The sequence below is a fragment of the Macaca fascicularis genome, chromosome 11, assembly GCF_037993035.2.
Source record: "Macaca fascicularis isolate 582-1 chromosome 11, T2T-MFA8v1.1".
Lineage (NCBI taxonomy): Eukaryota > Metazoa > Chordata > Mammalia > Primates > Cercopithecidae > Macaca > Macaca fascicularis.
Window position 1 is genome coordinate 109,003,610 of NC_088385.1, and position 14,836 is coordinate 109,018,445.

At 39.2% G+C, this 14,836-nt stretch overlaps 1 protein-coding gene across 10 annotated transcripts in view; it reads right to left on the bottom strand.

The window, feature by feature from the left end:
• Positions 1-4,324: 4,324 nt before the first annotated feature.
• Positions 4,325-14,836, bottom strand: part of WASHC3 (WASH complex subunit 3) — a 47,354-nt gene continuing 36,842 nt past the window's right edge. For all 10 annotated transcript variants that reach the window (XM_074007633.1, XM_045365786.1, XM_074007634.1 and 7 more), the window contains one exon: positions 4,325-4,573. In XM_074007633.1, coding sequence (XP_073863734.1) covers positions 4,489-4,573 — 85 coding nt within the window. In that variant the 3' untranslated portion in view covers positions 4,325-4,488. The remainder of the gene's footprint in view (positions 4,574-14,836) is intronic.

Consider the following 14,836-nt stretch of genomic DNA (forward strand, 5'->3'; position numbering starts at 1 on the left):
TGTGGCTCTTGTTCTGACAAACATTTTTTCAATCATTAGGAATATCAAAAGTGTTTATATTTATATGGAAAGGATAGCAATATGTATCAACTTGATTGCTCCAGAACTATGTTAGCTCTCCTGCTCTCTCTCACAGTGTAGTCTTTTGTTTTTTTTTTTTTTGAGACAGAGTCCTTGTCGCCCAGGCTGGAGTTCAGCGGTGCCATCTTGGCTCACTGCAGCCTCCACCTCCTGGGTTCATGCGATTCTCCTTCCTCAGCCTCCTGAGTAGCTGGGACTACAGGCACGCACCACCACGCCTGGCTAATTTTTGTATTTATAGTAGACCTATCATTTATTTCCCGTATCATTTACATCTCTTACACTAATGCCTTTTCTTCAACTCACTTGTATGATCTCATGGAGAATCTTCAGTGGTCAACTATATCAGTTATTTATTGCTACAATTATGTGGTAACAACCAAGAACAACAAAAAACTGTATGATAATCAACAGTGAGTATTTGTTATTCACATCCACAGCCAGCTGAGAATTGGCTAGGTAGGTTTTCTGACCTTGGCTGGTCTTGCTCATGTCTTGGGTTGGCTGATACATGGACGTAACAACTCATCTCTGCTCCACGCATCTTTCATCCTCATTAGACTATCCAAGTCATGTTCTTATGTCAATAACAGAGCCACAAGAAAAGGCAAGACCAACCAAGTATTTGTCAAGCCTCTGCTTGGATCACATTTGTTAATATTCCATTGGCTAAGTTGAGAATAAAAAGTTGAGGCCAAATGCTCTATTCAGAGGGGGAGGGCAATGCAAACATATGGCAAAAGGCATGCAATAGGGAGAAAGTGAATAATTGAAGTTACTTTTGCAATATTAGCTCACCAGCTGACAGGAAGCAGTGGACCTTGTTGATGCATGGACAAGCTTGATATATTGGTGTGGGCAAAAATGGCTGGCTGCCACACTGCTGCCTCTGACAGAGGTGGCTCTAACAATTAGTGGTGGGGAAAATAATCTTCCTGATGGACACAGCTTCAAACAGTACATTTTGTCATGATGTTGCTGAAGAAGCATGTAGTCTGAGTTAAGTACTATAGACTTTTGATCTTGTTAACTGGCTTGGCTGGTCAGGGATAAGGAGGGAGCGATATTGAAGATTAGAGAAAGCGAGATTTAAGGATGAAGAATGTGGACAAAACTATAGGAATGTGCATAAAGTGTGAAGATTTTTGTAGGACGAAATGTCAGAAAGAAAACACTCACTTGAGGAGGCAAAAATCAGGTGGACAGGATGATTTCTCCAGTGGATGTCAGCTAGCCTTGTCCTTGATTGCCCCAGGTTACACAATGAGCCCACAAATGGAGTAATCATGGTGGTAGAGATGCCGGCTATGCTTGGCCTCAACAGCTTGGGCTTCCACACTAATGGTCATCTGGTGATGAGCTAGATGAGCTAGGATTCAGCTACTGCTGAATACCCTATTTTTCAGCGGCAGAGACCAATGATTTGGTACTATTCCTTGAAGAGGTTAACCAGTCACTTGGGAGCAATTTATTTGCATTAAATTCCTTCTACCCTGGAAGAGGAGTAATTCTTTCTCATTGTAATTAATTACTACTCTTAACAGGGGCTTTCCTTTCCTTCCAGTGGCACCTCTGCCAGCATTGCTCTCTGATAGCCTACACGATGCCTATTACCAACATGGTGTCTTGCATTACACTGCCTCAGATCTTCGGATTATTTTGTAGCAAATGAGTAACAATAGGTGCATGAATTGTTGGATCCACTGGTCTTACCGCATACAACATTATCCAGAAGAAATCAATCAAATAGAACAATGAAATGGTCTATTATAGGCTCACTGTAGGCACCATCTCAGAGATTCTGCAGGGTTGAAGTGCTAAACTCTAGGATGTGGTAAATGCACTACAAAAATGGCTAGTATATGATGCCATGTCCTCAACTGCCAGGATTCATGGATCCAGGAACCAAGAGAAAAGAAATAGGAATGCCTAGACCAGCGGAATTTCTGATATAGAGCAGGAGAAACGTAAAACGGATGGTGGAAGATGTTAAGTACCAGTTTGGGCCTTGCGTCCAGTTGTAGTGATAGTAACTGTGGCTTGTCTCACTAATCTTCCTGTGTAGATTTTAGAAAGACTGTGGCTGGCTATCACCTTGTGACAAAGTAGACTTAACATGGGACTCAAGCAGTTCTGAACTGACTGCTTTTGGGTAGACTGCAGCAAATATCTCTTTTGCACATTCCGTCATCCACTTCCGGTATCAGTCACAGCTACATGGATAGTTCTAGGTGAGTAAGCTCAGACTTGTCCTTTCTGTTGGTGAAATCCCACTGCAAGTCAAAGCCATGTATCTTTCTGCTTCCTGTTCCAAGTCTTTCTTCAACACTGGGGTGCTGCTTTCCCACACAGAAGCACAGCCCGGAAGTGCAAGGATAATTAACGACCCTGGAGGCAACTCTTAACTAATGGGGGATGGAAACTGGTTAATAAATGTTCCCAGTTCTATTAGTTGAAAAACTCTGGGAGGCATTCTGAAAGTTCCTCAGAAGGTCTTGGAGCACTCAAACCCCAACTGTCAATCTTGATAACACACTCTTTAAATTTTATTATTTTTGAGAGTCTCACTCTATCGCCCAGGCTGGAGTATAGTGGTGACATCTGGGCTCACTGCAACCTCCACCTCCCGGGTTCAAGTGCTTCTCCTGCCTCAGCCTCCCAGTAGTTGGGATTACAGGAACCCGCACCACGCCCAGCTAAATTTTGTATTTTTAGTAGAGACAGGGTTTCACCATGTTGGCCAGGCTGGTCTCAAACTCCTGACCTCAAGTGATCCGCCTGCCTCAGCGTCCCAAAGTGCTGGGATTACAGGCATGAGCTACTGCATCCGGCTGATAATATACTTTTAAGTGATTTTCTCCCTTTTCCACTCCCTGTTTTTTCACTTCTGTTTTCTGGGATCACCTTGCAAATGACCTTATACACACAAGCCCTTTTCTCAGGCTCTACTTTCAGGTGAACTAAACTAAAACAGGCACAATTAGTTAAATGCATTTATATATTTTTTCACATAAGTACTTTAGGAATTTTCTAGACTGTGTATAAGTAACTGTGAATAATAATTACTTATTTGCAAGGTGAGGTGAGAACATTTTAATCCTGCTGCGCAAATTTTTTTTGTTTAGGTAATACAGGAGTTAATGGCAATGATGGTTACTCATTCTGAACCACACTGAAATGACCTTCAATTTCCATCTGCTAATAAATACAGTCATGCGCTGCATAATGTTTTGGTCAACATCCCCTAAGATTATAAAACCACATTTGACTGCACCTTTTCTACATTTAGATATACAAATACCATTGTGTTACAACTGCCTACAGTATTCAGTACAGTAACATGCTGTGTGTAGCCTAGAAGCAATAGTTTAAGTACATTTGTGACGAAATCCACAATGTTTGCACAACAAAATCGCCTAATGACGCATTTCTCAGAATGTATCCCTGTTGTTAAGCAATGCATGACTGTATAAGAATATCTGACTTAAAAACACATATGAACTAATGGCCAAGTGGTGAAAGGCTGTGTATGCTAAAAAAATTACCAAAAAGGTCCATACCCATAACATATGTGATATGTGAGTTTTAAGTTGTCACAGAAAATTTCAACCCAGTATTACTTTCTACCAGAAATGTCTTTAACAACTCATGATATGAATCCATATACTTTTCACACCAAAATATTCACAAAAATTGAATAATTCACTTAGCCAAATTCACTTTTTTTTTTTTTGCATTGGGTCTATTATTGATCACTAAACTCACACTGACTTCATTTAAAACTGTTCATTGCATCGCTTTTTTTTTTTTTTTTTAGATGGAGATTCGCTCTTGTCGCCATGGCTGGAGTGCAATGACTCAATCTCGGCTCACTGCAACCTTTACCTCCTGGGTTTAAGTGATTCTCCTGTCTCAGCCTCCCAAATAGCTGGGAATACAGGCAGCCACCACCATGCCCAGCTAATTTTTGTCACCACGCCCAGCTAATTTTTGTATTTTTAGTAGAGACGGGGTTTCACCATGTTGTTGCCCAGGCTGGTCTTGAACTCCTGACCTCAGGTGATCCACTTGCCTCGGCCTCCCAAAGTGCTGGGATTACAGGGGTGAGCCACTGTGCCTGGCCGTAATTGTTCATTGCATCTCTAAAATATTCCATCTTAGTATTTGTAGCACTAATTGTACTTTATTTAGGTTATCCTATTTTTCATTTCGAGGCCCTTTATTTTAGCGACAAGACACACCGGCAAGTTAAAAATGCTTTATTATTATTTTTTTTAACATAGAAGAAGCTTGGTAGTGGACATGTGGCCATTCGATGTTCTTATGACTAAGAGAGTTCAGGCTCATCTCTTACAGAATGTAAATGTACCCCTATGCATGCATATGTAATTCTTCTCAAAATTAAGCTTAGTCACTAAAAGAAGATTCGCTATCTGAACTTTCTTCTACAGTTTTTTCACTTTCACCATCAGGCACTGGAGCATCTGGCCTCCTAAAAGAAAAGGAAAAAAAATTTAAAGGTCTTTTCCAATTGAAAAGAACACTTACAAACTCTTAAAATTGGTTCATCTTAGAATATTGCTGCTAATAAATCTGCCAAGTCTGTGTCCTTAGTCTCCCGCACTACCCCACTAGCATGCTTCTCTCAGGCTTCTTCGGCACCATGGGGATTCAATGCTATGCCTGTAGAGGCCGCGGCAGTATTTTCTCTTGCCAGTCCTTACATAGTGCGCTGCTTCAGCACTTTCTGCTTCTCATTACCATGGAGACCCAACTACAGACAGAGATGCGATCTGTAGAGGCTAGCATGACCAGTGCTAAATCCCTGAAGCTTCCAAGTGTACATGAGGTACAGAGAAAGGAAAGCTAGAAATGAAAAGGAAACGCTTCATGTTCAGGAAAGCTTCAGGGAGAAACTTAGAAATGGAAGAGAGTTCAAAAATGGCTATTAAAAAATAGGTAATGTGGAAATTTTGTAGCGAAGGAGAGTGCCTGGTCAAAAAAGTTCTTAATGTTTGTTAAACGTTTTCACTTCCATGTTTTATCTTTACAGAATGAAAATAGAAAGTATGAGTTGGCAAAAATACTGTTTCAAAGATCCCCTAGGCATAATAAGGAGACATGAGAATGGTTAGATTCCAACTTTGCATGGATGTGCTCTAATAAACCTAAATGAAATTTTAATGATGTTATTAAAATAGTCAACTAGTTAAGCCTCAATAGTTTTGTGCCAGTAAATCATTTAATCAGTGCAGTGGCACTATCACTCAGCCTCTATTCACTCTTACCAAGAAAGTAAATTAAGCAAAAGAAGTATTTTCTGGGGGTGGGGGAACCAAGAGGAAAAGGAGTAACAATATAACTGCTATATCTTTTTTTTTTTGAGACAGAGTCTCGCTGTCGCCAGGCTGAAGTGCAGTGGTGTGATTTCGGCTCACTGCAACCTCTGTCTCCCAGGTTCAAGCCATTCTCTTGCCTCAGCCTCCTGAGTAGCTGGAACTACAGGCATGTGCCAGCACGCCCAGCTAATTTTTGTATTTTTAGTAGAGATGGGGTTTCACCATGGTGGCCAGGATGGTCTTGATCTCCTGACCTTGTGATACACCCGCCCTGGCCTCCCAAAGTGCTGGGATTATAGGTGTGAGCCACCGTGCCTGGCCTATAACTGCTCTATCTTAATAATTAAAAACTACCAGACTGATTTCTCCCTCAGGCTTCTTGACTCTTATTAAACATTTAGGACACTTAAAACTCTTATTCACCACAAACAGAAATTACTATTACTAAAATAAGAAAATGCACAGTCTAACAGTTACTTTAGGTATTAAAATTATGGCTTATATTTTAAAATATATTTGGCATACTACAAAAGAGAAAGAAATACTGGCATTGCTCCCTAGTTGTCAAATATAAACCCATTTGCTCTGCTGAATAATTTTAGATTGTATCTACAAGGAAGCCTTATGTACTCAATACAGTAAAATTTTAAAGCTGGGTATGGCGGTTCCAGGATTTGACTGATGCTCCATCTGCCTAAAATACTAACATGGGACCATCATCGTCATCGCTTTGCATTAGAAGCAACAACTCTAGAATTAGTGGGCATGAATACTAGGCACATTTTACCCAGTAAATTTCTCTTTGCTATATAGTTGATTTCTTACTGTCTACACTTTGTTAAGTAGGAAAACATTACCAGTGGGAATTATTTTAATACCACATCAAAATTATATTAGTATCTATGACAACTCAAACAAATACAACAATGTACATAACTTCCTAAAATAAATGCTACTTTAGAAAAGGGTAGGTCAGGGATATTGGTTCATGCCTGTAATCCCAGCACTTTGGGAGGCTGAGGAGGGTGGACTGCTTGAGCCCAGGAGTTCAAGACCAGCCTGGGCAACAGCGCAAAACCCCATCCTTTGCAAAAAAACAGATAAATTAGCCAGTAGCGGCCTATTGTGCCAGCTACTTTGGAGGCTGAGGTGGATTGCTTGAGCCTGGGGTGGCAGAGGGTGCAGTGAGCTGTGACCATGCCTGGGCACTCCAGCCTAGGCAACAGAGTGAAACCCTGTCTCAAAAAAAAAAAAAAAAAAAAAAAAGGAAAAGGGTAAAAGCTTAGGACTAGAAGAAACTGAAACTATAAAATTCATTAATTTACATGTGTAACCATTTATTGAAACGTGATGCTATATTGCATAGTAATTAAGAATACAGGCTCTGGGTACAGACTGTCTGTGCTGAAATCCCATCCTTGTTTCTTACTTGTTGGCCAACTTTGGGGAAGCTGTTTAACTACTTTGTGACTGACCGGATTTTGTGATGATTAAATTAATAAATGTAAAGTGTGTTTGATAATATATGGCACATAGTATCAAATAAATATCTGCTGTTACTATGATTATTTATTTTCATCATCATACATCTACTATTTGCTAGAAAATGTGTTAGGTACGGGAGATACAGAGATGAATAACGAGTAGTTCCTTCCCTGAAGCAGCTAATATTTTTGTGAGGGAGACAGAAATGCAAACAAATTGTTACAGAATGTGATACAGCCATGTGCCACATAATAATGTTTCAGTCAGTGATGGACTGCATATGATGGTGGTCCCATTAGATTATAATGGAGCTGAGAAACCTCTATCGCCTAGTATTTACTATACTGTACTTTCTGTTATTTTATCTTATTTGACAAGGAGTCTCACTCTGTTGTCCAGGCTGGAGTGCAGTGGTGTGATCTTGGCTCACTGAAACCTCTGCCTCCTGGGTTCAAGAGATTCTCCTGCCTCAGTCTCTCGAGTAGCTGGGACTACAGGCATGCACCACCACACCTGGCTAATTTTTTTTTATTTTTGGTAGAGAGCAGGTTTCACCATGTTGGCCAGGCTGGTCTTGAACTCCTGACCTCAACTGATCCATCTGCCTCAGCCTCCCAAAGTGCTGGAATTACAGGCGTGAGCCACAGCACCCAGCCTCTCTTGTTATTTCATTTTGTTTTACATTTTTTGAGAGAGTCTTGCTCTGTCAGGCTAGGGTGCAGTGGTGCAATCTTGGCTCACTGCAATCTCTGCCTCCGGGGTTCAAGCCACTCTCCTGCATCAGCCTCCTGAGTAGCTGGGATTACAGGCATGCACCACCATGCCCACCTAATTTTTGTATTTTTAGTAGTGATGGGGTTTCTCCATGTTGGCCAGACTGGTCTCGAAGTCCTGATCTCAGGTGATGCACCTGCCTCAGCCTCCCAAAGTGTTGGGATTATAGGTGTTAGCCACTGTGCCTGGCCTCTGTTGTTATTTTAGAGTGTACTCCTTCTACTTACTTTTTGAAAAAAAAAGTTAATGTTAAACAGCCTCAGGGAGGTCCTTCAGGAGATATTGCAGAAGAAGGAATTGTTACAATAGAAAATAGCAGATTTATGCGTGTTATTGCCCCTGAAGACCTTCTAGTCAGACAGGATATGGAGAACAGTCATATTGATGATCCTGACATGTGTAGGCCTTGAATGTGTTTTAGTTTTTAGCAAAAAAGTTTAAGAAGTCAAAATAAAAAGTTTAAAGAATACAGATATAAAGAAAGAAAATATTTTTGTATAGCTGTACAATGTATGACTTGTCTTTTAAGCTAAGTAGTATTACAAAATAGTTAAAAAGGTAAAAAAAAAGTTGATAAAGTTATACTAAGCTAAGGTTAATTTATTATTGAAAAAAGTTTTTAAAATAAATTTAGTGAGGCCGGGCGTGGTGGCTCAAGCCTGTAATCCCAGCACTTTGGGAGGCCGAGACGGGTGGATCACGAGGTCAGGAGATCGAGACCATCCTGGCTAACACAGTGAAACCCCATCTCTACTAAAAAATACAAAAAACTAGCCGGGCGAGGTGGCGGGCGCCTGTAGTCCCAGCTACTCGGGAGGCTGAGGCAGGAGAATGGCGTGAACCTGGGAGGCGGAGCTTGCAGTGAGCCAAGATCCGGCCACTGCACTCCAGCCTGGGCGACACAGCGAGACTCTGTCTCAAAAAAAAAAAAAAAAAATTTAGTGTAGTCCAAGTGTACAGTGTTTATGATATTTACAGTTGGTATAATAATGTCTTAGGCCTTCATATTCACTCCCTATTCACTCACTGACTCACCCAGAGCAACTCCAGTCCTGAAAGCTCCATTCATGGTAACTGCCCTATGCAGGTACCATTTTTTACTTCTATGTTTAGATATGCTTAGATACACAAATACTTGTCATTGTGTTGCAACTGCCTACAGTATTTGGTACAGTAATATGCTGTACAGGTTTATAGCCTAAGTATGTCACACGCTATACCATTTAGGCTTGTGTAAGTACATTCTATGACGTTTGCACAATGACAAAATCACCTACAATGCATTTATTGTAACAGATCCCTGTCATTAAGCGATGCACAGCTGTATATATACAAATAAGCCTGAACTGTTTGTTTGAACAGAAAAAATGGTCGCTGAAGTTGGTCAGAGAAGACTCCAAATAATTGGAAATACTTGTGAAGAATTTTATGATTCGAGTAAGACTTCGCCAGAAACAGAAAAGGTGGAAATAAGAGAGAATGACAGCATTCTGGGTAAAGAATAAAATGGGATGGTGTAGCAGGCTGCACTCAGAAACTGTAAGTCATTTGGTAGTTAGAGTGTAAGGTACCCCGGGGTGCAACATTAGATGAGATTAGAACATCTAGCAGGAGCAATAGGTGGAAACTCTGTTTAACCTTCCGAGGAACTGCCAAACTTTTCCGAAGCAGCTGTACCATTTTACATTTGTACCTGCAATGTATGAGGGTTCCAATTTCTCCACACCCTCAGCAACACTTCTTATTGTCTGTACTCATTCATTTTTTTCTTTTTCAATTTTTCTTATTGTGGTAAAATACAGATAACATAAAATTTAACATCATAACCATTTTTAAGTATACGGTAGTGTTAAGTACATTCACATTGTTGTACAACCATCATCACCATCCATTTCCAGAACTCTCTTCATCTTGCAAAACTGAATCACTGTACTCACTTATTTATTCCCTTCTCCCTCCAGCTGCTGACAATCACTATTCTTTCTGTCGCTATGAATTTGACTACACTAGATACCTCATGCAAGTGGAATCATACAATATTTGTCCTTCTGTGATAGGCTTATTTCATTTAGCATAATGTCCTAAAAGTCCATCTATGTTGTAGCATGTGTCAGAATTTCCTTCCTTTTTAAAGCTGAATAGTATTCCACTGTATGTATATACCATAATTGTTCCTATTCATCCACTGATGGTTACTTGCATTGCTTCCATCTTTTGGCTATTGTGAAAAATGCTGCTATGAACATGCATATACAAAGATCTCTTTGAGACTCTGCTTTCAATTCTTTTGGGTACATGCCCCAAAGTGGAAGTGCTGAATGATAATTCTATTTTTAATTTTTTGAAGGATCACAGTACTCTTTTCTATAGCAGCTGCATCATTTTATATTCCCACCAACAATGCACAGGGGCTCCAATTTCTTCATATCCTTACCAATACTTATTATTGTCTTTGTTTGTTTATTTATTGGGGATATCTCATTCTGTTGCCCAGGCTGGAGTGCAGCGGCATGGTCAGAGCTCACTATAACCTAACCTCCTGGGCTCAAGTGATCCTCCTGCCTTAGCCTCCCAAGTAGTTGGGACTGCAGATACACACCATTGCGCCTGGCTAATTTAATTTTTGGTAAAGATGAGGTCTCACTTTGTTGCCCAATCTGGTTTAGAACTCCTGGCTTCAAGTGATCCTCTACCCTTGTCCTCCCAAAGTGTTGAGATTACAGGCATAAGCCACTGCACCTGGCTCCTCATTCATTTTATTTTGTTTTATTATTTATTTATTTATTTAGAGATGAAGTCTCGCTTATTTATTTATTTAGAGAGGCTGGAGTGCAGTGGCACCATCTTGCTCACTCCAACCTCCACCTCCCAGGTTCAAGCAATTCTCCCTGCCTCCGCCTCCCAAGTAGCTGGGATTACAGAAGCCTGCCACCACACCCAGCTAATTTTTGTGTTTTTTAGGAGAGACAAGGTTTCACCATGTTGGCCAGGCTGGTCTCGAATTCCTGACTTCAGGTGATCTGCTTGCCTCAGCCTCCCAAAGTGCTGGGATTACAGGCATGAGCCACCGTGCCTGGCCCCCTCATTCATGTTAAAATAAATTTTATGCTACTTGAAATTGGAATTGCCAGGAGAACAAAAGAAAAAGTACATACTAGTTCTCTTTGGGTACGAAAAAGAAAAGCAAGCCACAAGAATCAAATGAAGATAGGAAAGCATTTTGTAAGTTGTAAAGTCTTTTAAGTATTACTAGTAATAATAAAACTCACAGCAATACCATCATTTCCAGCCTGGATATTTGTATTTTCAAGGGGAACAGAAATTTGGCTCTGCATATTTTGATCATAAATGTTCTTACTTCACCCTATAAGTTGTTTTTCATGGAAAGAAATTTAAAGACATATTTGAAAAAGTTGCTACCTTAAACTACTAAAGTTTAGCTTCTCCCAATTCAAAGAAAACACACTTTGCTACTAAAAATTTGGAAATGAGGACTTTATAATAGTCTCTTGTTATTTTAAATATATAAGTGAATTTCCAAAAAAGATTATATCAACAAAATACAGAAAAATATATATCATGAATATCATGTGTATTTTTTTTTAACAATTTCAATCTTTGGTGGTTACAATAAAAACACTAAATTGGTGGCTACATTTTAATAAGCATATTTATATTTGTGACACCAAAATTATCAGCAAAATTCTTAATAAAAGCAAATTTTTAAAAAGTTTAAGTTTAAGCTAATTATTAAGTCTAAACTATCTTAAAAATATATATCTTTTCAAAGAAGTTACTAGGTTGACCTCAACTAAAAATGATCCAAAATATAGAAAGGTGCAGGAGAAAGGACGAAGTATATACAAATCTGCCCTTTTTAGCATACCAGATGCTGTGCACATTCTAATTTTGACACCCACTCTTCTCCCATTGATGTGAATCAGTGAAGGTTGTCAACTAGAATCCTCGCTGTCCTCATCTTTTCCCTATCCACTTCCTTGTTTCAGTCACAGTCTAGGCCTGGCTAATCACAGGAATCTATTCCCTTGCAGCGAGAGAGAGATGGATTCAAGGAAAGGCACACAATTCAAGCAGGGCTAGTCAGAATGTTTCCTTATAAATGAGCTCTGAGTTATGGAGAAGAGGGAACTCTCTCTCTGTTCAACTGGAAAAACTAGCAATATTCTGGGGTGCTATGTTCCCAGGCTTCAGAGAGGAAACTCATCAGCACTAGGAGAGACACGGTTTATTACACCAAGGAAGTAAAGGTGGAATGAAGTGGGGAGAGAAGAATGCCAGTCAGCCAGCCCTGATGACACTGAGTCCCTAGATCCTGTCCTTACCTAGATTTTCAGCTATGAGAGTCCATAACTTCCCTTCTTACATAAACTAGTTTGAGTTGATTTCTGCCATCCTAAATATGAAGAGAGTCCTAAAATACCAATATTGTTGGTTTAATTTGTTTTCATTAAAGGAAGATTTTATTTGTGTTTAAAACTAGTTACTTTAAGGACACAAAAACCAAACATTCTTTGGGAAAACATGTAAGATAAAGAGTTTAAAAACATTTTTCATTTTCTAGACACTTAAAAAATTGAATTTAAAGCAGATTAAGTACCAAAAACATTGTCAGTAAAAATATTGCTGAGTAGAAGATGATGAGGTAGTTATTATTCAAATCACTAATGGCAACTACACACACATAAAGTTATAATGTCACATGGTACTGTTGTCCATTAATGGTCTGTCAGAGCTATGCGATGGCAATAGGTGGTCTTAAGAGAGCCAGGTGTCGTGGCTCACACCTGTAATCCCAGCACTTTGGGAGACTGAGGTGGGTAGATCACCTGAGGTCAGGAGTTTGAGACCAGTCTGGCCAACATGGTGAAACCCTGTCTCTACTAAAAATACAAAAATTAGCCAGGCATGGTGGCATGTGCCTGTAATCCCAGCTACTTGGGAGGCTGAGGCAGGAGAATGACTTGAACCCAGGAGGCAGAGGTTGCAGTGAGGTGAGACTGCACCACTGCACTCCAGCCTGGGTGACAAGAGCAAAATTCTGTGTCAAAAAAAAAAAAAAAAAGAAAAACAAGACCCAAAACACTAAGATTCTTGAATTAGATTGTATTGACTTAATAAGGACCTCTGGGTAATTAAAAATGTAACAATTTTGACTTTGAATTATAGTAGCTAGTGAGATTAATTTGGTCTTTTCTCTTTTGAATTCTCATCAAGACAGGTATATCCTGTTCTTTGTCTTAGTAGGTAGACTCCTGCAACCATGAAAACAATTTAATGCCTAATATCATGAAGAAAAAGAAAAGCAGCTGTTCTAGGTAGGATGGACTTTTGCTATTGGTCTTGGGATCCTTTATTTCCCAGCAGCTCCTCTGCCACTTGCTTGCTAGCCACACAAAGACCCACAACTGCTTTCTAACATCTCCTCTTTGATATATCTATTATCTCTCTCATTCTTATGATCAAGTTCTCTAAAAGTAGACCAATTACAATTTTTTGATATGGTTTGTCCTATACTTTCTAGCTAGTGTCTGCCAGCTAATGAATGAGGACTGGTAATTACATTAAATGGAGAACGTATCTCAGCAAAAACTAACAAAATGGAAAGAGTAAAAACCCTATTTTTGCATGTCCAGTTGTGCAACTGAGGTCTAATCTGTCCTCAATCAGCTAAAAGTCAATCTTTACTCCACTATGCTGTTGTATAGCAGGAGGTAAAGATCCTCCTAGCAGATAAGGAATGATCTTAGAGGGCAGGAAAATCTGCTGGGCATGCCATGTAAAAAAAAGTTTTCTTGCTTTCCAGTATCCTTTTGTTTAACAATAATAAATCCCCTCTTGTCTCAGCGATAAGTAGGCTAAGGTGGCTACTTTTATTTCTGGCAACCATAAGAGTGGTCATTCCACCGTCTGGGAGGATGGTATAAATGTCTTTTGGATAGATATATCCAGGAGAAATGCCAACTGAGCTGGTTCTGTTCAAAGTCTGCACAGTAACTTGAACTCAATTATATGCTTTCTTTAGTCAAATCGATAAGCTGCACACTGCACTCTCCCACTAAGGTTAGGAGTGTGTTCAACTGAACTTCAAATTCAGAAATCTGTTCTTTAAAGCAAAGTTAACAATATAGGTTCTCAGTTTGAGAAAACAGAATATAATTTAAAAAGATAACTACTCTGTATATGTTAAATACGTCTTTGTTGAGAACATAATAGTATATAGGCAACTACAGGATTATAAACAAGTTGTTATCCAAAGCCTGATAAATCCATTGTCTAGAATTTGCTACATAGTCCTCGATTAAAACATTCATAAATCACAACTAATATGTATTAAACATTTACTGCTTATCCAGAGCTGTGTGTGCTGAGTGCTTACATCATTATCTATCTAGTCTGAACAACTCTATAAGGAGCGAACTCTTCTATTTCCCATTTTACTGATGAGGAAACTGATGCACAGAGAGGTTTGGTAATCAGACCAAGGTTATACAACTAGAAAGTGGCAGGGTAGAATCTGAATACAAGTAAGTAGACCATCTCTAAAGTCGGCCTCATCCTGAGCCTCAACCATTGTGAATTTCATGGCTTGCCCATGGGCAAGTCCAGAAGCTAGTCTGTTTATCCTAGAATTGTAAAAGTAGCAATTACTAGGTAACAATAGTAACGCTAGTTCAGGGACATAAATGTAAGAGTACAGAACAGGATGGGGTGAAACTTTTTTCTTTTTTTCTAAGCAAGAAAATCTAGGCAGTGATTGAAAGAATATTTAAGGCGTGATTTACCCATTGTATATTTCTGAATGTATTAACCTTTGGCCAAAAACCAATCAAATTTTTCCATTTTCCCCTTAACTCTTTTGAGTATTTTGATGACAAATACTCTTTCACATATCTTTTTATCTCACTGGTAGTGAAACTAATTTTTAGAAGCTAAACAGGACTAATTCTTGGTTATATATAAATAATTGTTATTTTCAAAAAATTTAATTTTTAAAAACAATCACTTGAATCGAATCCAATATTTACTTAGCAATTATCACGCATTTTCTACAGTTTTATAGACTTTCTAAATTCTGTAATAGTCATTTTCCTGGGAAAATTGCTAGGATCTCTTCTCTCTTATCATGTAAATATTTT